This window comes from Vipera ursinii (assembly GCF_947247035.1).
Source record: "Vipera ursinii genome assembly, chromosome: 9".
In the NCBI taxonomy this organism is placed as follows: Eukaryota; Metazoa; Chordata; class Lepidosauria; order Squamata; family Viperidae; genus Vipera; species Vipera ursinii.
In genome coordinates, this window is record NC_139523.1 from 23,762,313 (window position 1) to 23,788,039 (window position 25,727).

The 25,727-nt window shown below is 47.8% G+C and overlaps 2 protein-coding genes across 5 annotated transcripts; both read right to left on the minus strand.

Moving 5' to 3' along the window:
- Positions 1 to 130: 130 nt before the first annotated feature.
- Positions 131 to 4,676, minus strand: CCER2 (coiled-coil glutamate rich protein 2). The gene is made up of 5 exons (XM_083369442.1): positions 4,612 to 4,676; positions 4,171 to 4,301; positions 3,208 to 4,040; positions 2,035 to 2,403; positions 131 to 2,003 (listed from the first exon to the last, which is right to left on the minus strand). The coding sequence occupies exons 2-4, from the start codon at positions 4,199 to 4,201 to the stop codon at positions 2,320 to 2,322; spliced, it is 948 nt and encodes a 315-aa protein (XP_083225568.1). The 5' UTR covers positions 4,202 to 4,301; positions 4,612 to 4,676; the 3' UTR covers positions 131 to 2,003; positions 2,035 to 2,319.
- Positions 4,612 to 23,642, minus strand: SARS2 (seryl-tRNA synthetase 2, mitochondrial). 4 transcript variants are annotated; one of them, XM_083369432.1, is made up of 19 exons: positions 23,396 to 23,642; positions 21,585 to 21,680; positions 21,306 to 21,335; positions 20,949 to 21,089; positions 20,067 to 20,121; positions 19,840 to 19,903; positions 19,091 to 19,196; positions 18,746 to 18,793; positions 18,342 to 18,450; positions 17,144 to 17,189; positions 16,871 to 16,958; positions 16,342 to 16,454; positions 15,805 to 15,898; positions 14,827 to 14,919; positions 14,574 to 14,639; positions 13,134 to 13,276; positions 6,028 to 6,074; positions 5,411 to 5,504; positions 4,618 to 4,680 (listed from the first exon to the last, which is right to left on the minus strand). In XM_083369432.1, the coding sequence occupies exons 1-17, from the start codon at positions 23,639 to 23,641 to the stop codon at positions 6,032 to 6,034; spliced, it is 1,581 nt and encodes a 526-aa protein (XP_083225558.1). In that variant the 5' UTR covers position 23,642; the 3' UTR covers positions 4,618 to 4,680; positions 5,411 to 5,504; positions 6,028 to 6,031. The 4 variants fall into 4 exon arrangements, with proteins under 4 accessions (XP_083225561.1, XP_083225558.1, XP_083225560.1 ...); XM_083369435.1 differs by lacking the exon at positions 13,134 to 13,276 and having other exon boundaries at positions 4,612 to 4,680; XM_083369434.1 differs by lacking the exons at positions 4,618 to 4,680; positions 5,411 to 5,504; positions 6,028 to 6,074 and adding an exon at positions 12,331 to 12,373.
- Positions 23,643 to 25,727: the final 2,085 nt, after the last annotated feature.

Below are 25,727 nucleotides of genomic sequence, written 5' to 3' on the forward strand. Positions count from 1 at the left end.
CGTACGTTTCTGCCCCTTCACCTGGACGGAGACCACTTTAGTTCCACCCTTCCGAAACCCCCTTTGCTTAGAAATTCCCATCTTCTCTTATTTTTCATTTTTCCTTTAAAATCCTATCCGACAACTGAGGTGCATTTGTATTTTATTTATTCCATCTTTATTCTTTTTACAAATAAAACAGCAAATAGATCAACACACCTTCCTCTTCCTATTTCCTCACAACAACAGCCCTGCAAGGTGGGTTGGCCGAGAGACAGTCACTGGGCCAAAGTCACCCAGCTGGCTTTCATGCCTAAGGTGGGACTAGAACTCGCTTGTTTCCCACTTTCTAGCCTGGTGCCTACACCGCTCGGCCAAACTAGCTCTTTTAACTGTAGGCGGGGACACATCCCTCTTAACGTGTGTGTAAAAGCAGAAGTCAAAAGCAGCGCTCTCCTCTGAAATAAGCTGCAGCGAGAGAGATGGACTCAGCGGATACCGGACCACAACGGAACAGCTGTCTCGGAGGACACAAAGACACAACTAGCTCACACACAGAGGCAGTAAGCACTGTCTTAGGTCATTATCTTTACTTGCAGTGTGTGCAGGTTTAACTGCATTTGACGCAATGGTGCAGCAGAATTACTGCAGCAGTTCTTAGGAAAAAGGCAAGCTTACGTCAGCAAAATGCAGAGAGGCAACAGGTCACCTCTTCTACGAGTGGAAATTTGAAGTTATGGGAGCCCCCGTTAACCCAGAGTTGTCGTTATTTTCACCTGTGGCAACTTGAGAATGAGTGGGCTTCAATTCACGCTGGCTGGGGAATGCTGGGAGTTGAAGTCCACCCATCTTCAAGTTGTCAAAAGGGAAAAAACAATATTAAAGCAATATTACTAAACCAATTTTAATATTATTTTTATCTTGATGCACAACACAGAAGTGATAGCCTTGTTCCGTGGGACCATCCTTCGGATTGCGACGTAGACACGTTGCCATGCAAACTGGTCCCCTGGGCATCTAAAGTCCGTAAGTGAAAATATAGAATAAAATACATCGGTAGCATTAAGCTCTTAAGAGTTGATCAAAGCTATCCTGGGAGTATCAAGCAGAGATTTGAGGATAGCAGTCAATGGGAAAACAGAGGCGCGGAACAAACTCTTCCTACAACAGTCTTCCGTAGCCAGATCAAGCTCGTTTACCTGGGAAGTAGATGCCTCCCTGTTTGCGGCAAAAATGTGAGCCAGGTGGATATTTGTGGGGTCCCTGGTGCACTCTGAGCTTGGTTGCTTCCTTGTGGTCGTTTCATTACCCAACTGGGTAACATCGTCAATGCTAAAAGGGAGTGGAAGAGGACTATGGACTCCTTGGTGCTCTCTGAGCTGGGTGGTTTTCTTGCAGACGTTTCATGGCCCAACTAGATAACATCATCAGTTCCAGAGGGGGAGGGGGATTTGTGGCCTGTTTATATGTAAGTGTCTTGCCCTCTCGATGATGGTGGGAGTGCTCTTGATGGTTCCTTGCTTACTATGTAATTAAGGGTTTGCCTGAGTTGGTGGTTCCTCCTGCCAAGTCCCTATCAAGGGACTACGAAGGGAGCAAGCCCCCCCTCCCTTCCAGCACTGATGACGTTCCCTCGCTGGGTCATGAAACGTCTGCTAGAAAACCACCAAGCTCAGAGAGCAGCAAGGACCCCACAGCCCCCTCCCCTTTCTTCCTCCTTTGCAAAGGCCTTTCCCTTCTAGCACCGATGATGTTCCCTCTCTGGGTCATGAAACGTCTGCAAGAAAACCACCAAGCTCAGAGGGCACCAAGGATCGCACAAGAAAGCAACACTCGACCAACACCGACAGGGCAAAACACTTGTACACAATCAGAGTAAACCCCACTCCTTTCTGGCACTGAAGATGCTACCTAGTTGGGTCACGAAACATCTGCAAGAAAACCACCAAGCTCTGTGAACATCCAGGACTCCACATTTCTTCTTCTCCCTTCTCCTTCCTCCTCTTCCTTCTACTCCTCCTCCTCTTCCTTCCTCCTCCTCCTCCTCCTCTCCACAAACCCCACTGCCGTCTAGCACTGATGATGTTCCCTAGCTGGGTCACGAAACGTCTGCAAGAAAACCACCCAGCCCAGAGGGCATCCAGGACACCCAGCCCTGAGCTCCAGATTTTCTCTTCTTTATTCTCATTGTAAGCAAGGGCGAAACTTCATTAACAGTCTAAAGCCAAGCTGAATACAAGGGTCAGAGAGAGGGGGGGGAGAGGGGGCTGACAGAAGGCTACTTGATGGAGAGCCGGGGATCTCTCCTACCCTCCCCAGCTCCAGGGGCGGCTGCAGGATTTAACCCCGCTTCAGTTCTTCTAGCCTGTCGGCCGCCCACTTCAGCTGCCGTTCAACCTCTTCCAGTTTCTCCACCTCCTGAGCCTAAAGGGAAAAAGCAACAGACGAGCAAAGAATTTAGTTCAAAGAGAAAAAGAGCGGAACCCTCCAGCATGGGTCCGATGTCAGTCTTCTCCATCGTGGAGGTCTTCCGGATTTGCGGACTTCAACTCCCACAATTGCCCTGCCAGGGTGACCTTGGCTGAGAAATTTGAGGCCGGCCCGCCATTTCCAAACGGAGGCAAGCGGTTTTTGGAGGGTGATGGGCATCGCAATCGACCTTCAAAGAAGAGAAGGTCAGAATAGCGGCAGAGTCCTCAGCGTACGACTCTTAACTGGGACCAGGATTTCCGTTGTTAAGCAAAGATTGTTAAGCGAGCCGTGCCTGGGTTTATGGCCATATTTTTTTTTTTTTTTGCCATAGTTGTTAAGCAAATCATGGGGAGGAGGACAAAGGAGCTTGGACACTTAGCTCCAAAAGCAGGAGTGGCCAACCTTGGAGACTTTATGATTTGTGGACTTCAATTCCCAGAATTCCCCAGCCGGCGTAGCACAGCATTAGCCAATAGGGTAGCTGGCTGGGGAATTCTGGGCGTTGAAGTCCACAAGTCTTAAAGTCGCCACGTTTGACCAACTCTGTCCTAAACGACCCCTATTTAGGAGAAAACGTTTAGAAGCCTAACTCTTTACTTCCTCCTGGATCTTCCCAGCTGTTTTTATTTTCCTGTTTTACTCCCCCTTCTCCTTCCTTAGTTTTTGAAAGCAGAAGCCACCAAAAACGGGATGGAAGCCTTTTTAAAAATCAAATCAGCTGATAGGTGCTCAAAAGAGCTCTGCCTCAGGACCAACCTTCCTCTGCCTGGAGTGCTTTTCTTCCTCCTCCTCCTCCTCTTCCTCCGGAGCGTGGTGCCTGCCCTTCAGATCCACTTCCTCCTTCCCACGTCTCTTCCTGAGCTCCAAGCCCACCGATGGATGGTGGTGGCCATGTCTCACCTTGTCGTGCTTCTCCTCCTCCTCCTCTGCTTCTTCCTTCCGTGGCTTCCAGCTTTTATGGGCCTTGGAGCTTGGAAGGCCCTTCTCCTCCTCTTCGAACTGGGCGGTCTCCTCATCGCTGGCCTTCTCCGCCACCCTCTTGGCCACAGCAGATCTTTCCTCCTCTTCCTCCCAGCTCTCATCACTGTGTCCTCCCTGGTGGTGTTTCTTCTGCTCCTCTTCTTCTGGGGGGTCATTCCTCTCTTGCTCACCCATCCTCAAGCGTCTCTTGCCCGCTTCCTCTCTCTCTTGGCCTTCTTCACCTCCCCAAAGCATCCCCTTCCTGATTTTGGGCTGCCTAGAACCTCTTTTCTTGACGTGGCCAAAATATTCCTTCGAGTGCCACGTCTCTGAGGCGGTCTTCTCCTCCTGCTCCTCCTCTACATCCCGTTCCTCCAGAGAGTCTTGAAGATCTTCCTTTTGGGAGACCTTGATTTTCTCCTTGGGGTTTTTAGTTTTCTCATCCTTCTTCATCACCTCCTCCTCCTCCTCCTCCTCCTCCTCTTTCTTTCCGCCAGCCCGCTCTTCCGTCTTCTCAGAGGCAGCTTCTTTCTGCTGAGCAAGCCCATCCTTCTTCTGGAGTTCTCCTTGTTGCTTTTCTTCCCCAGAATTGGGGTGGATTTCCTGGGCCAGGAGATGCTTCGCATTTTCTGGGAAAGGAATGGAAGACATGGAGCCAAAGCGAACGTAAAAAATAAGAGAGGCGGGGACAATTTCTCCCCTCGTGCCCTCGCTCTGCTGAACACCTAATTCTCACAGCACTGTCCAACCTCTGTGTACCTTTGCCCGTGTGGCAGGGCTGTAGTAGCATTATTTATCCTTGCTGTTATCTCCTTTATTTCCCCCTCTTATTAGTGTCATTAATACGATGATGAAGATTATCTGTTGTTTTGCATGTACACTCAGAGCTTCTGCACCGGAGACAAATTCCTTATGTGACTAATCACACTTGGACAAATAAAAGTATTCAACTGAAGTCAATACAAGTAGTCCTCAACTTACGACAAAGAACTTACGACAAAATTTCTGTTGCTACGTGAGACATTTGTTAAGCGAATTTTGCCCCATTTTACACCCTTTCTTGCCACAGCTGTTGGGGGAGATAGATAGATAGATAGATAGATAGATAGATAGATAGATAGATAGATAGATAGATAGATAGATAGATAGATAGATAGATAGATAGATGAGAGAGAGAGAAAGAGAGAGAGAGATGCTGACCTTGATGGGCAAGTTCCTCCAACTCCGTCAGAAGATGCCGATGGTGAAGCAGCGCAAGGACTCTCTCATCTGAAATGGAGCTCGGGTTAACACTCCCAAGAGTAACAAATGCATGGGTCCACACACAATGCAAGCAACTTACAGCATGCAATGTTGATGTACTGGAACATGGGAAAGAGCGTGGGAGACTGGACAAAAAAGGAGCCGAGAAGCAGACGGACAGATAAGAGACAGCGTCACCCTTAAGACTTGCAAGATTGACGCCTCGTGGGGTTAAACCAGAGAGGCCTCACGCCCAGAGGAACTAATTCTACTTTGTTGTAAATAGCAATAGCACTTAGACTTATATACAACCACGGTGCTTTACAGCCCTCTCTAAGCAGTTTACGGACTCGGCACATCGCCCAATCTGGGTCTTCAATTTACTGACCTCGGAAGGACAGAAGTCTGAGTCAACCTTGAACTGGTCAGGATCTAACTGCTCGCAGTGGGCAGAGCCAGCCTTGCAATGCTGCATTCTAACCACTGGGCCACCAGGGCTCTTCTTCTCTAATGCTAGAGAATCTTGCAAGTGTGAAACAGTATTGTTTCCCCCCATCTCCTTTACTAACCAAGAAACTGGGGGGGGGTCTCATCTGAACTTCACTGGGGTTTGCGGGGGGGGGAGAAGGAGGGGGAGGAGGACTGTGGGGTCCTTGTAGTTCTCTAAGCTTGGTGGTTTCTTTCACTTCCCAACTAGGTAACATGATCAGTGCTAGAGGGGAGTGGTGAAGGAGGAAGACCCCAATTCTCCACTTACCCTCCCTCAGGGTCTTCATGCATTCGCTGGTCACCGGCATTGGGCTGGATCTGGAAAGGGCATCTGCTAAGATTTCAGAGATGCATTTAACCACCTAGCCAGAAAACCCAGGAGAAGACCGGAAGTTAGTGGCGGAAGCTATTTTGAGAGTCTCTCTCTCCCCCCCCACACCTCTCTCCCTCTCTCTGCTTCTGTCCACATCTGGCACATCTGGCACTTCTTCTCTCTTTCCTCACTTACGTAAAGTTCCTGGCGTTTCAAAAGCTCTGCAGCTGTTCCACAACCCAAACACCCCAACATCCCCGGAGAAACTTTGCCTGTTGCAGACCAGCCAAACTCTCCCAGCAAAGTTCATCTCTCCCAACTCCCATTATACAGGTAGTCCTCGACTTACAACAGTCTATTGGAGGAAGCTGGATTCGCTTAATGACAGCCCGACTCACTTAACAACTGCACTGGTTTGCTTAATAACTGGAGGCAAAAAAAGGTCGCAAAATCCAGCACAACCCACTTAAGGGCCTCCTGGCTTAGCCACAGAAATTCTGGCCTCAGTTGGTGTCATAAATCGAGGACTACCTGTGTATTCTTCGCTCTCCTTCCCTTCCCTTCCCCTTTACCGTTTCATCCTCCTTGGACAGCTGAGTAGGCACGGGAAGCGAAAATGCTGGGGGGGGGGAAGAGAGAAAACATTATAGTCTGCCAAATATTCAAACGTAGCTAAATTTCAGTAGGAAAACACAATGCTTGGTTAGCTTGCTAGGGTTTGCACTCGTGACTGGTCTGATATTAATCTGACTTTCCTTTCTATGACATGGGAATAAAAGAGCAGCCGGGGAACTGGGAGCTTTCTAATTTAGTCGATGTGGATAAAAGAACAGAACAGAATCAGAGTTGGAAGGGACCTTGGAGGTCATCTAGTCCAACCCCCTGCTCAGTCAGGAGACCCTATCCCATTTCAGACAAATGGCTGTCCAGTCTCTTCTTAAAAACTTCCAGTGTTGGAGCATTCACAGCTTCTGGAGGCAGGTGGTTCCACTGGTTAATTGTTCTGTCAGGAAGTTTCTCCTTAGTTCTAGGTTGCTTCTCTCCTTGGTTAGTTTCCATCCGTTGCTTCTTGTCCTGCCTTCTGGGGCTTTGGGGAATAGCTTGACTCCCTCTTCTTTGGGGCAGCCCCTGAAATATTGGAACACTGCTATCATGTTACCCCTCGTCCTTCTCTTCATTAAACTGGACATACCCAGTTCCAGCAACCGTTCTTCATCTTTTAGCCTCCAGCCCCCTGATCATCTTTGTTGCTCTTCTCTGCCCTCTTTCCAGAGTCTCAACATCTTTTTTACATCGTGGTGACCAAAACTGGATGCCGTATTCCAAGTGTGGCCTTCCCAAGGCCTTATAAAGTGGTATTAGCACTTCATGTGATCTTGATTCTGTCCCTCTGTTACATGTGTAACCACCCTAGTCAATGGAAATAGCTTTTCATCGGAGAACGCAGGCAAAATTGCTTTCTCTGAAGTGCCCTCCTTTTAAAAGACAAAATAAAAAGCAGACTTGGAAGAGGCTTAATTTCCGAAAAGCTAATTGTGTCCATGTTGCCCGGCATCACACCTCCAAACTCTCATCAGCCCTGATGGAGGGAAGCAAAGGTTTACGGTGTCCTCATCCTGTCCAGATGTGGCAGGAACGCAGCTTATTGAATGGCATCTGTTGAGTGAGAGAAGACAGCTGCTCAACTGGCACGCTTCAGTTGTTAAGCCAGGTACATCTTGTACCGAATCGCTTCGCAAAAAATACGGTCCGTTTTTCTTTTGAGCTGTTGTAGACCGAGAGAACCAAAGCAGGTTCTTGTTTAAAGCCGGATGTTCCTCCGCTGTGGGAACTATCTTTCTCTGTCTCTACTTTGAGGTGCAAGCCTCCCCTCCCCTCCTCTGTACGTCTTCCTTTATTCCTTTTCTTTCTTCCTCCCTCCCTTCCCTTCCCCATCCTGCTCCCTCTTCACCCATCTTCCCTTCCCTTCTCGTTTTATTTTCTGATCTCAATCCTTCCTGGGCTAAAAAGCCCGTAAGAAATGAGACCGATTGAAGCAGAGTTGCTCAACTGCGGCGACTTTTCAAGACCTGTGGACTTCAACTCCCAGAATTCCCCAGCCAGCCAGGCTATTCCACATGCAGGCTGAGGAATTCTGGGAGTTGAAGTCCACGGGTCTTAAAAGCTGCCAAGCTGGATTAAATCTTCCTCCTTCAAGAAAAGGCTTTCAGCTGTTTCATTTGGGGACATCCAGCTGCTGTTCAAGCAAACGTCGGCAGGGAGTAGGCAAAGTTCCGGTCAGAACAACAGTGAATATTTTTAAATTTTATTGTTTATTAAATCGATACACCACCTCTCTCGCTGTCCCATGCCTCTGGCCAGCTTATGACCCGATGTTAAATAATTCTGCCAACACCCCCCCCCTTAATGTCCCCTTTACAGATCCACTGTTGGTTTTTACAATAAGCCACGGTCAAGGAAGGGGTCCCTTCCAAGTCTTTTATTCTGTAATTCTGATTCCACTGATAACTAAAGGGTGGGGAGGCTGTTGCAAAGAAGGCTGTCATTCTGGGGTTAATAAATCTCTGGATTTATTACCCCTACCTCCCCCCCCTCAACAGCTTAGGAAGAGAGGGCTTAAGTTTTTCAGGTGTGCCAGTCTTACTTACTTACATAAGTCTTACATAATGCTAGAGACTGCACAACAACAGTACCCAAAAAATAATAATAACCCAAAATGAAGTGAAAACATCAATCATGTACTGGAAGCAGCTGCCTCCCCATCCATTCCCCCTCCCCCAGCCCCAATTAATTCTGTTTCCTTCTAAAAAACGTGTTACCGATTCCTACTCTTTACTGATTTGCATAAGATTGGAATTGGGTTTTTCCGTGCCCTCCTTCCTTTAGGAGCGCAGTCCCAGCCTGAATGAGTAAACTCAGGATCTCATCAGCACTTCAACTCCCAGAATCCCCCAACTGCCCAGTTTTGTTGAGGAATTCGGGGAGTTGAAATCCACACAGCTGAAAGCAGGCAGTCTCAGGACTCCTGGGAGCTTAAGTCCAGGCATGCTGGACTGATCCGTCTCCCATTACGACTAACCCAGGGGTAGGCAACCGTGGCTCTTTGATGACTCCTGGACTTCAACTCCCAGAATTCCTGAGCCAGCTGTGCTGGCTCAGGAATTCTGGGAGTTGAAGTCCAGGAGTCATCAAAGAGCTACGGTTGCCTACCCCTGATTACTAACCGATAGACTGCATTGCCCAAGAAATCCATCAAGCTTTTTGGCCAACTTTCAAACTACAAAATGCAGCTAGTCCGTGGCCAAACCCCAGGCAGCAAGCCCAATTCACACAATCCAAGCATTTCAGGAACAGAAAAGGGGAGGGCTGTGTGTGTGTGTGTGTGTGTGTGTGTGTGTGTGTGTGTGTGTTTTAAAAATTCCCTGCATAGGGGGTGGGGTGTGTGGAGAGAAAGGCAGGACTGGAGGCAACCTCCTTGGGATTGAAAACCCCCGCTCTCCAGGGTGCTGAAACACACACACACACACACACACACCCCGAGTTGTAATCCCGTCCAAGTTCTGAAAGACCACGATTGGCGCAGCGCTGGCCCAAGACCGGCTCTGCCTTCCTCAGAACGAAATCCGGGTCTAAACCGGGAGTTGTTTTGGCGGAACGGGACCCCCCACCCCCACCCCTCAACCTCCATCCAACTACCAATGTAACTGCTTGGTATTGTCAAGGCTCTGTATGGCATTTGAAAAAGGAGGCAAATTTGGGGAAAGAGTCACCGAAAAAGAGAAAATAAAAGGAACAGGAGTGGGGGGTGGAGCAGGGATTTTGGAAAAAATAATGGAAAGCGTTTTTTTTTTAAACAAAAAACAAAAAGACAAGCGCAAGTGGGGAAGAGCGAGAGGCATTCGAGAAGAGTTTTGAGGATCTCTCTCGGCAGGAAGGTTTGAAGAGGATGGTAGATGTGATAATCAACTTCTAGCTTCAAAGCTAGGATTTGCTATTTTTGTAGGAATGAAAGCAGCAAACGAGTCGGGGTAGCCTTCTCCTATCTCCTCTTGTTTAAGGAGAGCGGACTCAAACTCCTATAAGCCCCAGCAGTACCTGGGCAGGTAAGAGAAGGCTCTTTTGAGCAGGGGGTTGGACTAGAAGACCTCCACGGTCCTTCCCAGCAATATAATTCTAAGACTTACAACCCCATAAATGGGAAGGTAACAGTTTGCGGGGGGGGGGGGGGAAGAGCTGAAATAAGGTATATTCTAACTCTAACCACCAACAGAAGATTTTTAAGAAGAGATTGGGACAACCAATTCTCTGAACTGGTCTAGGGTCTTCTGCTTGAGCAGGGGGTTGGACTAGAAGACCTCCACGGTCCCTTCCCACTGTTATTCTGTTAGAATACATTCCCAAGTCGAGACTCTTCCTCCGAGGGCCCCCCCAAAAAAGGAAAAACATTAGATCTCATCAAAGGAAGACGGGGCATCTTCCCAAGAAGCCCTTTTTTTCTTGGTTTTGCTCCCTTCTGGCAAAACTCATGCCCTTCCTCGGGGGGGGGGGGGAAGGAGTGGGGCAAATCAGCAGGAAAGACTTTGGGGAACATGGCTACAAAACCCGGAGTCCCCAGCCCACCCCAGGCGATTCTGCCAGGCTCCTTGGCTGATCTGCATGTTAAGTTGCAGAAGAAACACTCGGTGGGCTGCACCGAGGCTGCTTAAGTGCTTAATGGAGCAAGATCAGAAGGTGGGGGGGAAACTTCGGAGGGGACCTTCGGCTTGCTTCCCTCGGGGATGGAGAGCCGATGGAGAGCCGACGGGCTGGAAGGGAAGGTACGGAAACCACGCACGGGACTTACCTCGGCAGAGGAGAAAGAGCAGGAGAGCGACTCCCAGCGAAATCATAGCTCAAACCTTGAGCAAGCTTGCCTCTCTGTTCCTCTTGGACTGGTGTTTTTTTTGGGGGGGGGAGGGAAGAGAAGAAAAACCACAGAAAAGACTACAAAAAAAGTGGGGGGCGAGAACCCCATGCAAAGCGAGGTCTGTTGCAGCAGCAGCAGCCGGCCAACGTCCTTGGATGGGGGAGCCTGAAGGACTTATTTGCCTCTGGAGCTGAACCGAAGTCGCATCGGAGACTTTGGAAAAAGGGGCGGGGGGAATGCTAAGGAGGAGGCTGGGGAGGAAGTGATGTCACCAGCTCCTAACAGAAGGTCGAGGGGCTGGGGGGGGGAAGGGTCTGCTTATCTGGGTGCTGAGACCCCCCCCATTTTTTTTTTTTTAAAAAAAAGTAAAATAAAAATAAAACCCTCCCTTTCCAGTGGTTGAAAGAGAATTCACACACAAAGCAGGCTGTGTATGTCCGGCTGGAAAGAGGGGAGGGGGTCATTTTATGCAACCCTCGAAGTGTAAGGGAGGAGGGGAAGGAGGATTCGAAGCATGGGGGCTGGGGGAGGGGGGAAACGGGTTTTCAGAAGGAAGGCATCCCAAGCCTTGGCCGAGCGTCGGGAGCGCACAACATTGAAATAGGGTTAAGTTGCATTAAACCAAGGGGGGGGGGGTCTCCAAGCTTGGCAACTTTATAAGACTTGTGGATGTCAATTCCCAGAATTCCCCAGCCAGCACCGGGGGGGGGGGAACCAGCATGGCTGGCTGGGGAATTCTGGGAGTTGAAGTCCCCAAGTCTTATAAAGTTACCAAACCTGGAAAACCCTGGTTTAATGCAACATTCTCTATTTGAACATCACGTGCCTAAGACGAGTGGGGGGAAAATGATCAACATACAAAGAACGGCTGTAGGACTTGGATTTGGCTAGCTAGTCTGAAGAAAAGAAGAAATAGAGGAGACATAATAGCAGTGTTCCAGTATTTGAGGGGCTGGCACAAAGAAGAGGGGGTCAAATTATTCTCCAAAACACCAGAAGACAAGACAAGGAACAATGGATGGAAACTAATCAAGGAGAGAAGCAACCTGGAATTGAGGAGAAACTTCCTAACAGTGAGGACAATTAACCAGTGGAACAGCTGGCCTCCAGAAAACGTGGGCACTCCATGACTGGAGGCTTTTAAGAAGAGACTGCACAGTCACTTGTCTGAAATGGTATAGGTTCTCCTGCTCGAGCAGTGGGCTAGACTAGAAGACCTCCAAGGTCCCTTCCAGCTCTATACTATTCTATTTCTATTCTATTCTAATTATGTCTATTCTATTCTACAATCTATTCTATTCTAATTATCTATTCTATTCTACAATCTATTCTATTCTAATTATCTATTCTATTCTACAATCTGTTCTATTCCATTCTAATTCTATTCTAATTATCTATTCTATTCTACAGTCCTATTCTATTCTATTCTATTCTATTCTATTCTATTCTATTCTATTCTATTCTATTCTATTCTATTCTAATTTCTAGTTCTAATTCTATTCAACTCAACTCTGAGGATGCAGACACAAAAATGCCCAGCCAGCTTTCATGCGTAAGGTGGGAATAGAACCGTCTCCTGGTGGCTGGCCCAGTCAGCCACCTTTTGTACCTAACGTAGGGCTCGAACACAACAACTCCTAGTTTCTAGCCCAATCTCCCAGTTTCCCCTCCCGTAAAATTGTTCTACTCCCAAAGCCCACCACGGAAGCAAGGCTACTCTTCATGTGAACTATCGTGCCCAGCCCCTCTACCCCGTGGCAGCTACGCAGACCCGCAAGCATCCGTGATGTCAGCTTTCCCCCCCATCTGCTGGCCCAATTATATTTGTAAGCTACAACTCCCCCACCCTTTTTTTTTTGCTCCAGACCAGCTTATTTGGAAGAGTAGTTTCCATGGCAGCCTGCTGCCCTCCCTTGACTTACTCTGGCCTGCTGCACCTGTTGATCTTCCTTTTGTAACAGGCCTTTGTTCTGAAGTCACACGTGGTGGAGGCCCTGCAGCGTGCAAACTAGCTGTGGCGACACAGGACGGCAGCTGTCGGGCAGAGCTCCCTCGAGAGAGACCGCACAACAACTGGAGTCGCAGGAGAACCGGGTGGCAAATCCTGCAGCAGCTGGTGGCTCCCCTCAAAAGGGGTCTCCATCCCAGCCCTGGGGGAGTGTGGGGGTTAACCCAGGGGGCTTGTCCCCAAACAGAGAGCGCCAGGGGCAAGGACAGCTCGCTTTTGAAGGGATGCAAATAAAACAAGACTTTTCGCTCAAGGCCACAACAAAAGCAGTGAAAAGATCACCCCAATTCTTATTTATTGACATATGTTATTCCTAGCCTTCTCCTTCCCGGTCCAGATAACCTGATGGGATTTGAGATGTGGGCTGTTTCCAAAGTGCCCAAATTTCAAGGGACCGGAAAGAGTACAGGAACGAACATTAGACGGGTGCAGAAGAAACTAGAGGCTGAAATAACCGTTCTGCTCCCCCACTCAGGGACCCCCCGCCCAGTCTCGAAAATAAACTCTCCGTCCTTCAGAGAAGGACCCCAGACGGGAGAAAAGGGGTCTCCTCTACAGCCAGACGTCACCCAGAAGGGGAACTGCTCCGAAATGTAACGGCGCAAGTAAGCGCCTTTCTTCATGGGTGGCTTTTACGGAGGGAACCGATGCAACGCGCCACGTCAGAGCCCCCTCCAACAGCCAGGCAGAAGTAGCACTTCTGCTGTTCAGGAGGGGCTGCCCCACTTCGCAGCAGGATCCGGCCCCTAACGGAGGGTCCTCACTCGTTCTGAGTATTCCAGATGGGTTTCTTCCCTTTCCTGGACTGGTTGGGACCGATGTATTTTAACAGGTGGTGGCTGGGTTTGGTGATGACCTCGGCGCACATCAGAGGCTGCAGAACTGCCGGGATCTGAACGCTGCCGTCCTGGGCAAAGGAGAAGATGGGGTCACTGGGCAAAGGAGAAGATGGGGTCGCCCGGTTCGCTCCCACAGAGTCGGCCTCCTCAGGGTGCCGTCGGCCAGGCAATGCCGGCTGGCGACCCCCAGGGGGAGAGCCTTCTCTGTGGGCGCGCTGACCCTCTGGAATGAATTGCCCCCGGAGCTGCAGACAGCCCCTGACCTTTGGTCCTTCCGCCGTGACCTGAAGACCTGGTCAAGCGGGCCTGGACTGACTACGGGTTTTAATTGGTTTTTTACTGGGTTAAATTGTCTCGTAATTTTGCATTTATTGTTTAATTCTCTTTTAAATTTTTTACTCTTATTTTAATTTTTATTGTTGTGAGCCGCCCTGAGTCCTCAGGGAGAAGGGCGGCATATAAATTTAATAAAAGCAAAAACAAATCAAAAAGCAAAAGCAAAAAAAAAAAGATTATCCCCTGTGCATGTGGCAGTCTTTGACTTACCACTGCCACTGTGGCCACAATTTCCACTGCTAGGCAGGACAATTTTTTAAGTGAGTCACATTCAAATGTATCTTTTTTAGGTCACGGCTGTTAAGCGGATCACTGGGTCGTTAAGCAAATCCAGCTTCCCTCAATGACTCTGCTTGTCCAAAGCCAGCCGGGACGGTTTGCAAATGGTGATTTTGTGACAGCCGTCAGAAATGCAAAATCTGGGTTATCAAGCAGCCACCATTTTGATCCTCTGACCAGGGAAATACTGCGCTGGTCGTGACTGGCCACAAGGTCACTTTCTGAGTACTGCTGCAACTTCAAACTGTTGCTAGAGGGATGTTGTTAAGTCAGGGACCATTTCTTCCTGTTTTATTTACAAGAAGGATATTCCTGAGAGCAAGGGTGACCTTGGCAAGGATTCAGCCTGGATTCTGACTTATTCCTGCAACTCAAAACTGGACCGGCAAGGGCCAAAGAAAACCAGAGTTCGTCAAGATGTATAGAAAGCTTTCCCCAAAAGCTGTTGCCTTCCCGGTGTGTTGGGACTACAACTCCCAGCCTTCCCCCAACCAGCTGGGCTATTTGCTCTGCACCCTGGGAGGAGGTCATCCAGATTGGACAAGGATAGAACCTGTGCATTGCTAATCTCCTCACTGTTTTATCACTACAGGGAGGAAGCTGCCATGTTTTCCCAAGCATGCTATCCTCCCTGGCTGGCCAGGAATTCTGGGCGTCGTAGTCCCAAAGGCACCCAGAGAGCGCTCCAGCTTGGGCAAGGCTGCCATATTCTATGGAGGCTACGCCAAGCAAACGCCCCCCTCGACAAACCTTGAGTTGGTTGGACTCCAGGATGGCAATGACCATCCGGGGAATTGCGCAGGCGGTTCCGTTAACCTGCGGAAGCACAAAACGGCTCGTGAACGTTTGGCAACTGTAGACATGAAGCCCCCAGCCCCAAGATCGCCCAGAGGGAGAAAAGGCACCAGGTGGGTGCTTTCTCCCTTTTGCAGCCCCCCACCCTCTTTATTCTTGAGACATTGCCCCCCCTTCCAAACCCGGGTCTCCCTGGGACCGAGCTTACCGTATGTGCAAAGCTGAGCTGCTGTTTCTCATCGTAGTACAAGATGTTCAACCGCCGCGACTGGAAATCAGTGCAGTTAGAGAGGCTGGATATCTAGAGGGGGAGGGAAGAATGAAAAGAGGGCGAGGAGCACGGTGGGAAAGAAAGAGTTCCACCACCCTCCTCTTCACGTCTTCAGTTCCCTTCCCATCTACTTTTTCTGTAATGTTTTTTTCACATTCTCAATGTCTTGCATGGCTCTTTTATGAGGTTATAAAGCACCCAGAGTTGCTCGAGATGGGGGGGGGGAGGCATATAAATTTAATAAATAAATAAAAAGTGATGAAAAGAATCACACTGATGCAGCCATGACGTTGTACTGGCGTGGTCCAGGAAAGAGAGAGAGGGGCTGTAGCCGTATAGCCCAGAAGTGTTCATGAGGGGCTTTTAATGCTTGTTTGTCAGGCTGGGATAATCAGAAGTGGGGGAGGGGCTATTTCTTTTGCAGATATCCTGGGACTTCCAGACGTTGTGGCTGCTCCAACCCTGGAGGTTTTTAAGAAGAGATTGGACAACCCTTTGTCTGAAATGGTTTCCTGCTTGAGCAGGGGGTTGGACTAGAAGACCTCCGAGGTCCCTTTCAACTCTGTTGTTCTCAGCTGGAGCTGCTTATAACCAAAATGGAAGAAAAAAAAAGAAAATGAGAAATGACAAAGAAAAAATCTGGGTCCAAAATGGGCTGGACTTAATTCAGCAGATGATTCCGGAGACGGTGAATTCTTTCCACCTGGAGCAAGACAGGCGACTTTCCCCGGAGAAAATTCCCAAGCTGTAAAGGCTTGGCCACCAGCAATAATTCCAGCACGGACGCCAAACCAGTGGTGCCTCCAGGGGTAGGTCAATCAAACCTTTGGACCACCATCTTGATTTTTTATTTTCCCCACCAAGCCTTAGTGCAACCCCCCCCTCCCCAAAGCCTAGGCCTTGCCACCCCCTCACCTCTCCATACTGGTTCCGGCCGGGCATCCAGGCCTCAATGTCGAATTTCCTGAAGGCAGACAGGCCCAGTTCGTGCGGGGGCATATCCAGAACTCTGCCACAAAGCGAGGCTGGTCAGAGCAAGCGCAGCAGCCCCAAAGGAACAGCTAAGCCCTGGAGCCCCTTTGGGTGGGCAAGCAGGAGCTGAGCCCCCCTCCCGCCATCTTTATCCGCTTGGCTCCTTGGATGGGGAGGGTGGGGTTTACTGTCAACTCCTCCACAGTGTACGGGCAGTCCTCAACTTACAACCACAATGGGACCCCAAATTTTCTGTTGCTAAATGGGACAGCTGTTCCACTGAGCTTGGCCCCATTTTACGACCTTTCTCGCTCCACCAGTGAAGTGAAACACTGCAGTTATGTCACTAAACCGGCTGTTTGACTTTGCTTTCCGAAGGATGCAAAAGGGGATCGTGTGACCCCGGGGACACTTCAGCTGCCCTAAAGAAGGGGCTCGGACAGATCCTGTGTCAGCTGCAAGCCCACCACATCTCCTTACTTGTAGTGCAGTCCCAGCTCCAGGAAAATCTCCTTCTGGAGGGCGAGGAATTCCTCCATCAAGGCGCTGCTTTCGAAACCCGTCTCATTGGCGGTGACCCCAAACATTTCCACCTGGGTGAATGCAGGAAGGAGAAAAGGGTGACCTCCCAGAATCCCCCATCCATCCATCCATCAAGATGGGTGGACCTCAACTCCCAGAATTCCCTAGACAGCGTGCTTTAAGGTATCTAATTCCAACTCGCAGAATCCCCCAGAGAGCGTGCTTTAAGATGGGTGGACCTCAACTCCCAGAATTGTATGTAAGGGTGTAGTAGGTCTATACGTGTGTTGTATATAGCATGTTTAAATGGGTGTGATGTACGTGTACACTTTGAGAGCCAGCAACTAAATTTCATTTTTAATGTGTGCCATTGTGCCCACAGTAAAAAATGACAATAAAGGTCATCCATCCATCCATCCATCCATCCATCCATCCATCTATCTTCTATCTGCCGAGTGTGGAGAGCTTTGAGTCAAGCCGGCCTCACCTTGTTGAACTGGTGCACTCGATAGAGACCCCATGGTTCCTTGCCGGTTTGAGTTTCTGCTCGGTAGCAGGTGCTGGAACAGACTATCCTGGCCAAGAGAAAAAGAGGATTAATCACACTGGTGGGGGCAGATCAGGCCTTCCCACCCGCTCCATAAAAATCTGTTGGAAGTTAGGTTGTTTTTTTTAAAAAAACAACCCTCTGGAAAATCTAGGGAGCCAAAAGGGCAATTCTGAAGGTGGGAAGGCAGAGAAAAGCACAACACGGACTGACCTGACGGGCGTATCCTTCAGAGCCACAGCGTGGTCTGCAAAATAACCTGGAGAAGACAAAAAGAGAAAGAAAGAAAAAATGGGAGCGACAGAATCTTTGTAGCTCAGAATCGAAGAGTGGAATGTTCACAGGTTTCTTAATTAAAGAAATCCCATTTTTTTTTGTCCTTGGTCTTTGTCAAGTTGGGGGCTTCCTTGCAGATGTTTCATGACCCAACTAGGGAACATCATCCAGTGCCAGAAGACGAGCAATCAAATAATCAAACTGTAAACTCAAGGAACCATCAAGAACATTCCCACTGACACTGATAGAGTCAGCTGTTTGTACATATGAGTCCTTGGTGGAGCAGTGGGCTAATGCCTCCTTAAGTAACCCCAGCTGCCTGCAATTAGTGCAGGTTCGAGTCCCACCAGGCTCAAGGTTGACTCAGCCTTCCATCCTTCCCAGGTAGGTAAAATGAGGACCCAGATTTTTGGGGGCAATTAAGCTGACTTTGTAATAATGCCGCTTGGGGGGGGCGAAAGCCCTAATAAGCAGGCATATACGTAGAATGAAGGCTACTGCTAAGCTTGTAAGCCGCCCTGAGTCTTCGGAGAAGGGCGGGATATAAATGGGATTAAAATAAAAATAAAATAAAAATAAACAGAGAGCAAACCCTTCTAGCACTGATGATGTTACCTAATTAGGTCATGGAAACGTCTGCAAGAAAACCACCAAGCTTAGAGAGCACCAAGGACCCCACAGTCCTCCTCCTCCTCCCCGCTTCTAGCATTGATGATGCTACCTAGTTGGGTCATGAAACATCTGCAAAAAAAAACCCTCCAAGCTCTGAGACCACCAAGGATCCCCTCCTCCTCTCCACAAAACCCCCTCCCTTCCAAGACTGATGACGTTACCTAGTTGGGTAATGAAACATCTGCAAAGAAACCACCAAGATCAAAACCCCAAAGTTTTCATTGTCCTCCCTCCTCTTCCTCTCCGCCACCCTGCTCCCTTCTAGCGCTGATGATGTTACCTCGTTGGGTCATGAAAAGTCTGCAAGGAAGCAACCAAGCTCAGAGAGCACCAAGGACCCCACTGTCCTCCTCCTAGCCCCTCCTTCTCCTCCACTCCATATAACCCTCTCCTTCAAGCACTGACGTGGCCCCCAAATTCATCCTTGGCCACAGGCCAAAAGACTTCCCTATTTTAACCATACCTGCAATGCCAACCTCGGATGTTCCCGCCAAGTTCAGATCCTCAAACCGGGAAGGGTCTATGCTATACACCAGGGAGGAGTGGACTTCAGGTAATATGCCACAGCCTTCCTGATAAACAGAAGACACTGACAATGTTACCTAGTTGGGTCATGAGATGTCTACAAGAAAACCGCCAAGTTCAGAGAGCACCAAGGACCCCACAGTCCTCCTCCTCTTCCCCACAAACCCCAAACCTCTTCTAGAACTGATGATGTTCCCTAGCTGGGTAATATAACATCTGCAAGAAAACAACCAAGCTGAGAGAGGAACAAGGACCCCTCAGAAGCTAAAAAACTTATTCAGCTCCATAGGCACCTTCAGTAGCCAAAATCTCATGGAACAGAACGAACGGAGGGATACTCACAAACACGGCTCCTTTAAGCAAGTCTGGGACGGTCATGGGAATGAAACCCTTAAGGGAAAAGAAAAGGACATGAAGAACTGCAGGAATCCCTCGTGTCCCAGTGCCTATAAGCCCCCCTCCCCCCATTTTTGGTTTGCTTTTGAACCTTAATGCAAAGAAGAAGGGGAAAAAAGCATTATGGGGTGTTTTCCCATCACTCTGAATTTTTTGCAAAGATTCTGGGGTACGACCAACACAAGAGCACGGCTGGCTGGCTGGCTGGCTGGCTGGGGAATTCTGGGAGCAAGTCCATCACACCTGTCAGAGATGCCAAGTTTGAAAAAACACTGCTCGAGAATTCAATACCTTTTTGATCAGCTTGGAGAAAGTGAACTGGATCAGGGCTCGCTCGAGCAGAGCACCTGCCCCACGGAGGTAGTACGATCGTAAACCGGAAATATGTGCCAAGCGTCTACGGAGAAGAAAAGGTAGAAAAAAAATTGTTCGAGCTACTCCTAAGGGTGCAGCCCAATTCACTTGCAAAGTTCCCTTATCTTTTTGGATAATATTTAAACCGAGCCACCCGTTTGTCTCTTTAGGCCCCAAGCATTGGAAACCGTCACATCCTTGCAACTAAAGTTGGTCGTGTTCTGCCTCAGCTGCCTTTGAACACGGACTGTGCAGAATTTCTGGCAAACGACCTCACCAAATACTGACGTAAATCCGAAGGATTTTGGCAGCCCCTTTCACGAAAACCAATTTTATTAGGTTTGGTTCAAAATTCTTATGAGCTACAGCTTGCCAAAGATTCTGCCTTTTAATAAAATATGTTAGGCACAAAAGCTACAAGATTCCTGATTTTTTTATTTTTTTTACCACCACACTCCAAACTCTCTCTCCTACAAGGTGCAATAACTGAACTGGCATATTGCATTCTCTGCTTGTTTTATTAAATGGTCGTTAAATGAACGCTACCCGTTTTTCAGCCTGATTAAGAAGAAATTCAATTCCACTTGTCCTATTCTCTGGTTTCCGTTTAGCAGACTAGCTGGAACATACTGAAGTGAAATGAGTTTTAACCCCACATTTGGAATACAGAAATGTTTCATACTAACCTTTGCCTTATAATGTCCAGCTTTTCTCCAATTTCTAGGTGTCCTTTGACCTTGAAATCAAATTCTGTTTCCAAAACAAAGCAAAGAAGCAAAAGGCATTATTCTTTAAAGTACTGCAGTGTCGCATTGACTGCACGAGTTCTATTTTTGGCTGTAGATGGGCACTACATCTTTTCAATGGCTTCTGAATTCTACCTCAATGGTAGCCCAGGCTATTGAGCTCTCACCTGGTTTTTCGCCAATAATCTCCACTATCCTGGGTTTGTTCTCATCTCCAAATTGCTACGGGGAGTAAAGAGAAGAGGTGAAGACCACAGCATCAAATATTATTTCTGTCCAACTCAAGGAGAAAAACTCCAGGCCTAAGCTAAGTGCATCCAAAGCCAGAGGACTCTGCAACTATTTTATAGTAAAGGTTCAGGGAATTTGGACTGCCTCACTCATAGGAGCTTATAGAAAGAGTGACAGAAGCTGGGGGAGGAGTTAAAAGGGAAATCAGCCTAGAATCCCTATATAGCCACAAACGAACAAAGTCCAACAATCCCACCCCTCGAATTCTGTGGACTCGTTTATGACTTCAAGCAGGTGCTACTGTTATTTGAGGAGATTCCTGTGTGCAGGTAGGCCTTGACTTACAACCACAATTTAAGCCCAAAATTTCTGTTGCAGAGATAGCCGTTAAGGGAGTTTTGCCCCATTTTGCGACCTTTCCTGCCACAGTTGTTAAGTGAATCACTGCAGTTGTTAAAATTAATAACACAGTTGTTAAGCGAATCTGGCTTCCCCCGTTGACTTTGCTTGTCCGAAGGTCGCAAAAGGGGATCACGTGACACCCCCCCCAGGACACCGCAACCGTCATAAATAGGAACCAGTTGCCAAGCACCCAATCATGTGACCATGGAGATGCAGTAATGGCACGAAAGTATGAAAAATGGCCGTTAAGTCACTTTTTTCCAGTGCCATTGTAACTGTGGTCACTAAACAAATGGTTTAAGTCAACGCCTACTGTATTGGCTTTTTAGCAATGTCAGTTTATTTGGACCTGATCTCCCGTGCCGGATGGAGCCCTAGACACACCAACGTTTACTTCTCCATTTCATGCTCTTTACCACGTCAGGGTGAATCTTGTTGGGCAGCTTTAGGCCATCCAGGTAGTATTTTTCTTGCAACTCTATCTCCTCCTGGCGCAAGGCGTGAAGGCGATAACGGATTTCCCTCCCCTCTTTCACCAAGGCCTGGTAAACAGGCAGCTGGTGGGACAGAGAAAAAGGGGGAGAGATGCTGAAGAATTCACAGAAGAAAGAAGCAAATATTCTCTATTTTTATTGTTTCATTTCCCCCCACCACCACCACTTGTTTCTAATTTTTTAAAATCTATCACCGTCCAGAATCATTGGGAGGGGAGGGGAGGGGAGGGGAAGGGAAGGGAGGGGAGGAGAGGGAAAAGGAAAAGCAAACTTCCTTACCGTCTGTAAAGTACTCTCGTCATGGCTTTGCTACAAAGAAAAAAAAACAACAGTGGACGGTTATTCATAGAACAAACCAATGTAATGATTGTGAATAATTAACTATCAGCCAAGGATATAAAGCTATTTTTGTCCATTCTACAACTACGAAAAGCAACCAATTAATTTCTCTTCTCTGAAGAGAAATGCCCAGACATAGGAGGGTATTAATTCGTTAACATATTTTCCTATAATAAATTCAGGGATTATTCCAGTGTGATTGCAATCACAGGCACTCACCGTAAAATTGTATGCTTCTGTCCCCACTCTGCTTTTCTCTATGGTGAGTTTTGCAATCTCCTCTTGAACCTGATTGAGTCTCTCCCAAACAGTAACCTGGTTGGTTAGGATACAGGAAGAAAGAAAATTGGAAAGGTTAAACCACATTAGTCAAAAGGACAGATCGCGGTATGAATAGATAGTCCTCAACCTACGACCACAATTGAGCCCAAAATTTATGTTGCTAAGTGAGAAATTTGTTAAATGTGTTTTGCACTATTCTACGACCACAGTCATTAAGAGAATCACTGCAGTTGTTAAGTTAGGAACAGGGTTGTTAACTGAATCTGGCTTCCCAACTGACTTTGTCAGAAGGTCGCAAAACGGGATCACGTGACCCCAGGACACTGCAACCGTTGTAAATATGAGTCAGTTGCCAAGCATCTGAATATTGATTACATGACCAGGGGATGCTGCAACGGTCCTAAGTGTGAAAAACGGTCATAAGTCACTTTATTCAGTGCTGTTGTGAGTTTGAATGGTCACTAAATGAATGGTTGTTAAGGACTACCTGAAGCCTCTTTCACCATACCACAATTCTGCTACATCAGAAGCCACGAGAGGCTAAATCTGTAGCATGTAAGTAAATTTACATGTAAGAAGTAAATGAGCAAACTCATTCGTAAACCTTCAGACTTTTTTTTTAAAGCAGTTAAAAATGCTTCCTGATAGGACTCAAGTGCTTTTAATTCAATTCAAGGCTTGAGGGGCTAGGGCAGGCAACCTCGGCTCTTTTATGACTCGTAGACTTCAACTCCCAGAATTCCTGAGCCAGCATGGCTCAGCTTGGAAACCTCTGTCTTTCCCCTCAGTGTAGCTGACTCAGGAATTCTGGGAGTTGAAGTCCATGAGTCATAAAAGAGCCAAGGTTGCCTACCCCTGGGCTAGAGGGAGGATGGGAGGATTTAACAAATATGAATGGAATTAATGGAAAAATAGGTTGACCTGTTAAATTCTAGGTCACTTGAGGATGGCATATAATCAAGTCAGTTCAATCTGTGCAGACGTTAATGAAGGTGAAGGGAAACTTAAGAAGAGGACAACCAGCAGCCAGATGGAAGAACTCAGAGAAAGAGGCAAAGGGGGACTCTTGGAAGTCCTGGAGTCAAGGTTGGGCACAGATCATCCAGGAGAAGACAGAGCCAACATTGGCTTAATGGCATGGAATTAATCACATCTCCTGTTTCATGAACTCTCTGTGGCTTAGCATCCCAAGCTCTTTGACTGCTCCAGGGTTCAAAATAACAGAGGTCATCTATATACTACTGTCTTTCAAGCTCAGCAACTTTAAGATGTGTGGACCCCATGCTGGCTGCGGTATTCTGGGAGTTAAAATCCACCTGTCTTAAAACAGGCTGGCTGGGGAATTCTGGGAACTGCAATCGAGACATTTTAATGCCTGCAGGCTAGGGAATTCTAAGAACTACAATCCAGACATTTTAATGCATGCTGGCGGGGAGTTCCATGGAACTGAAACCCAAACATTTAATGCCTGCCGGCTGGGCAATTCTGGGAACTGAAATCCAGACATTTTGATGCAAGCCGGCTGGAGAACTCTGGGAACGGAAGTCCAGACATTTTAACGCCTGCTGGCTGGGGAACTCTGGGAGTTGGAGTCCACACATGCTAAAGCGGCAGAGGCTGAAATACACCAATCTATACCGGCAAAGGCGGGCGAGAGAGAGAGCCACCCGTCGGAGGCCAGGCACCCGAAGCCGGGGAGATGCCAGCGCCCGCCCTCCCGCCCCCTCCGGCCAGCCCGCTCCGCTTACAAGCTGGCGCAGGTCCGGCGCCTTGAGAGGCCCTTTGCGCGCCTCCAGCTCCCGCTCGGCCTCGCTCATCCGCGCGCTCAGCCCCGCCATGTCCAGCCGCGGCCATGAGGCCCAGCCCTCCCGCGCGTGCTCGTACAGGCGGCTGCGGGCGCCGCTGGAGCCGGCCCGGCGAGGCGTCGGTCGGCGGAGCAGCGGCTGCTGCCAAAGCCGAGCCACGCCGCGACACAGCCGCAGCGGCGCCGCCATGACAGCCGGTCACATGACGCGACGCAGCCGCGTCGACCCGGACGTCCCCCGGCCAGCCAATCCGAAGCGTCGGCTGAGCTGCTGTGGTCACCGTAGCAACGGAAGGCTATTTAAGGCGGCCTGCGAGACGGAGCGAACGCAGTTTGCGCATGCTCTGTGGGCTCTGTGGTGGGTTTCTGGACGTTTCGTGACCCAGCTAGGTAACAGCATCCGTGACTGTGGGGCAGCAAAACCCATTCTGCCTGGCACCAGTGATGCCGCCTAGTTGGGTCATGAAATGTCCGCAAGAAGGCCACCAGGCTCTGCTCCAGAATTGGGTTCCCTTGTGGCCACAAAATCTCCCTGTCTGAATTTGAACCCGTCCCTCTCTCCGCCCAACCGTCACAGGGGTGTTGTGGGCTGATGCATAGATACCCAGACAAGGATATAGAATCTATTATACATTATATATTATGTATTACATTACATTATAGATAGGATACAGATGGATGAGTAGATAGATGGACAGGAGATGGATGGATGGATAGATGGGTGGATGGACAGATAGGATATGGACAGATATATAGATAGATGGATGAATAAATAGATGGATAGGATATAGATGGACACATACATGGACAGAGGATATGGATAGATGGATAGGATATGGACAGATATATAAATAGGAGATGGATGAATAGATGGATAGATAGGATATGGACAGATATATAGATAGATGGATGAATAAATAGATGGATAGGATATAGATGGACAGATACATGGACAGAGGATATAGATGGATGGATAGATAGGAAATGGATAGAGACACAGACATAGGATATAGATGGATGGATAGGTGGATAAATATAGTTAGGGAAGACAGACAGCTATAGATGTTACCTTCCACTCCTGAATAAAATATGGGGTATAAATCTTACAAGGACTTCCTCAAATGTGTTGGATTTTCCAGGTGTGTGATCACAGCAAAGCGATATGTCTATGGAGATTCTCAGTCATCCAGATCATGATTGTCTCAAAGGTGCTATTTCAAGAGGCAACTGGATTTTCTTAGTTTTTCCTTGAAAACATTATGTTTCTCATCCAAGAAGCTTCTTGGGTGTAAAGCAAAAAATCTTGAAAGAAAAGTCCAGTTGCCTTTTGAAAAAGCACCTTTGGGACAGCAAAGCTATAAAAACAGGTTCATGCCCTTTTCTGAACTAAAAATTTGGGTCCATACAGAATCTGAACCCAATTTGTTTGGAGTTTGCTAGGTTCTGTCTTTCAACCGACAGCATGTACAATCAACATACAACAGTTGTTGTAGGTCTCCAGTGTGAAATTACATCACTGAGGACTAATAGTGCAAAGAAAGAAAAGTACTGTTGAACTTAAGTCCCTTTCATCAACAACCACACAGCTAAATCTCATTGTGTATTCCTAACCCATTTCCCCCCCCCCCCACGGGAGATAATATGTGTTATTTCACAATACTGACATTTCACATCCAATCCTGTAAAAGGGCATGAAAAATATCAGCAATTTTGTCATTTTCCTTTTTAAAAAACAGTTATTTTATTAATGCACGTTGCTGCTTCATCTGCAATTTTGGTTGTCTCACTCAGGTTTCCTGCAGGTTATTTTCTTTTCAAAGTTTGTTCAGAATAACTGTTTTTGTGGGGAACGCTGAACCACAATTGAGTCATTCACCATTTAAATGAATATGACACCCACAGTAATGCTGGCAGAGGCTGGATTCATTGACTTGCTCTGTCATTTGTATGAAGTCACAGGTATTTAACTATAGTTTATTAAATAAGCGATGGCAGAGTATGTTCAATATGCTAAGCAATAAGCAAAGCGTATAGATTGTAATGAGTTCGCCCAACTCATTAAGCAAAGAGCAAAGAAGTCTAGTATGGCTTAATCGCATTGCTTGAGAGGAGCAATATTGAATTGATAGTACTGACTAAAGTAAAAACATTATTAGACTAATGTTTTCTGACTAATAGTAAGTGCTGACTACTAGTTACTAGCATAGTCAGTACCTGCTAGCAGTTAGAAGATGTAATGAAAACTCCTTAATTGTACAACACATGGATAGACTTCA

What these genes read in the sequence shown, in the direction of transcription:
- CCER2 (XM_083369442.1), bottom strand. Translation starts at nt 4,201, where the DNA reads ATGCTACTACAGCCCTGCCACACGGGCAAAG. An exon ending in GCCCTGCCACACGGGCAAAG is followed by an intron (nt 4,041 to 4,170) that starts GTACACAGAGGT and finishes TTCCTTTCCCAG; the next exon opens with AAAATGCGAAGCATCTCCTG. An exon ending in AGCACTCCAGGCAGAGGAAG is followed by an intron (nt 2,404 to 3,207) that starts GTTGGTCCTGAG and finishes TTTTCCCTTTAG; the next exon opens with GCTCAGGAGGTGGAGAAACT.
- SARS2 (XM_083369432.1), bottom strand. Translation starts at nt 23,641, where the DNA reads ATGGCGGCGCCGCTGCGGCTGTGTCGCGGCGTGGCTCGGCTTTGGCAG. An exon ending in CAGAAGCATACAATTTTACG is followed by an intron (nt 21,336 to 21,584) that starts GTGAGTGCCTGT and finishes TTTTCTTTGTAG; the next exon opens with CAAAGCCATGACGAGAGTAC. An exon ending in ACGAGAGTACTTTACAGACG is followed by an intron (nt 21,090 to 21,305) that starts GTAAGGAAGTTT and finishes CTGTCCCACCAG; the next exon opens with CTGCCTGTTTACCAGGCCTT.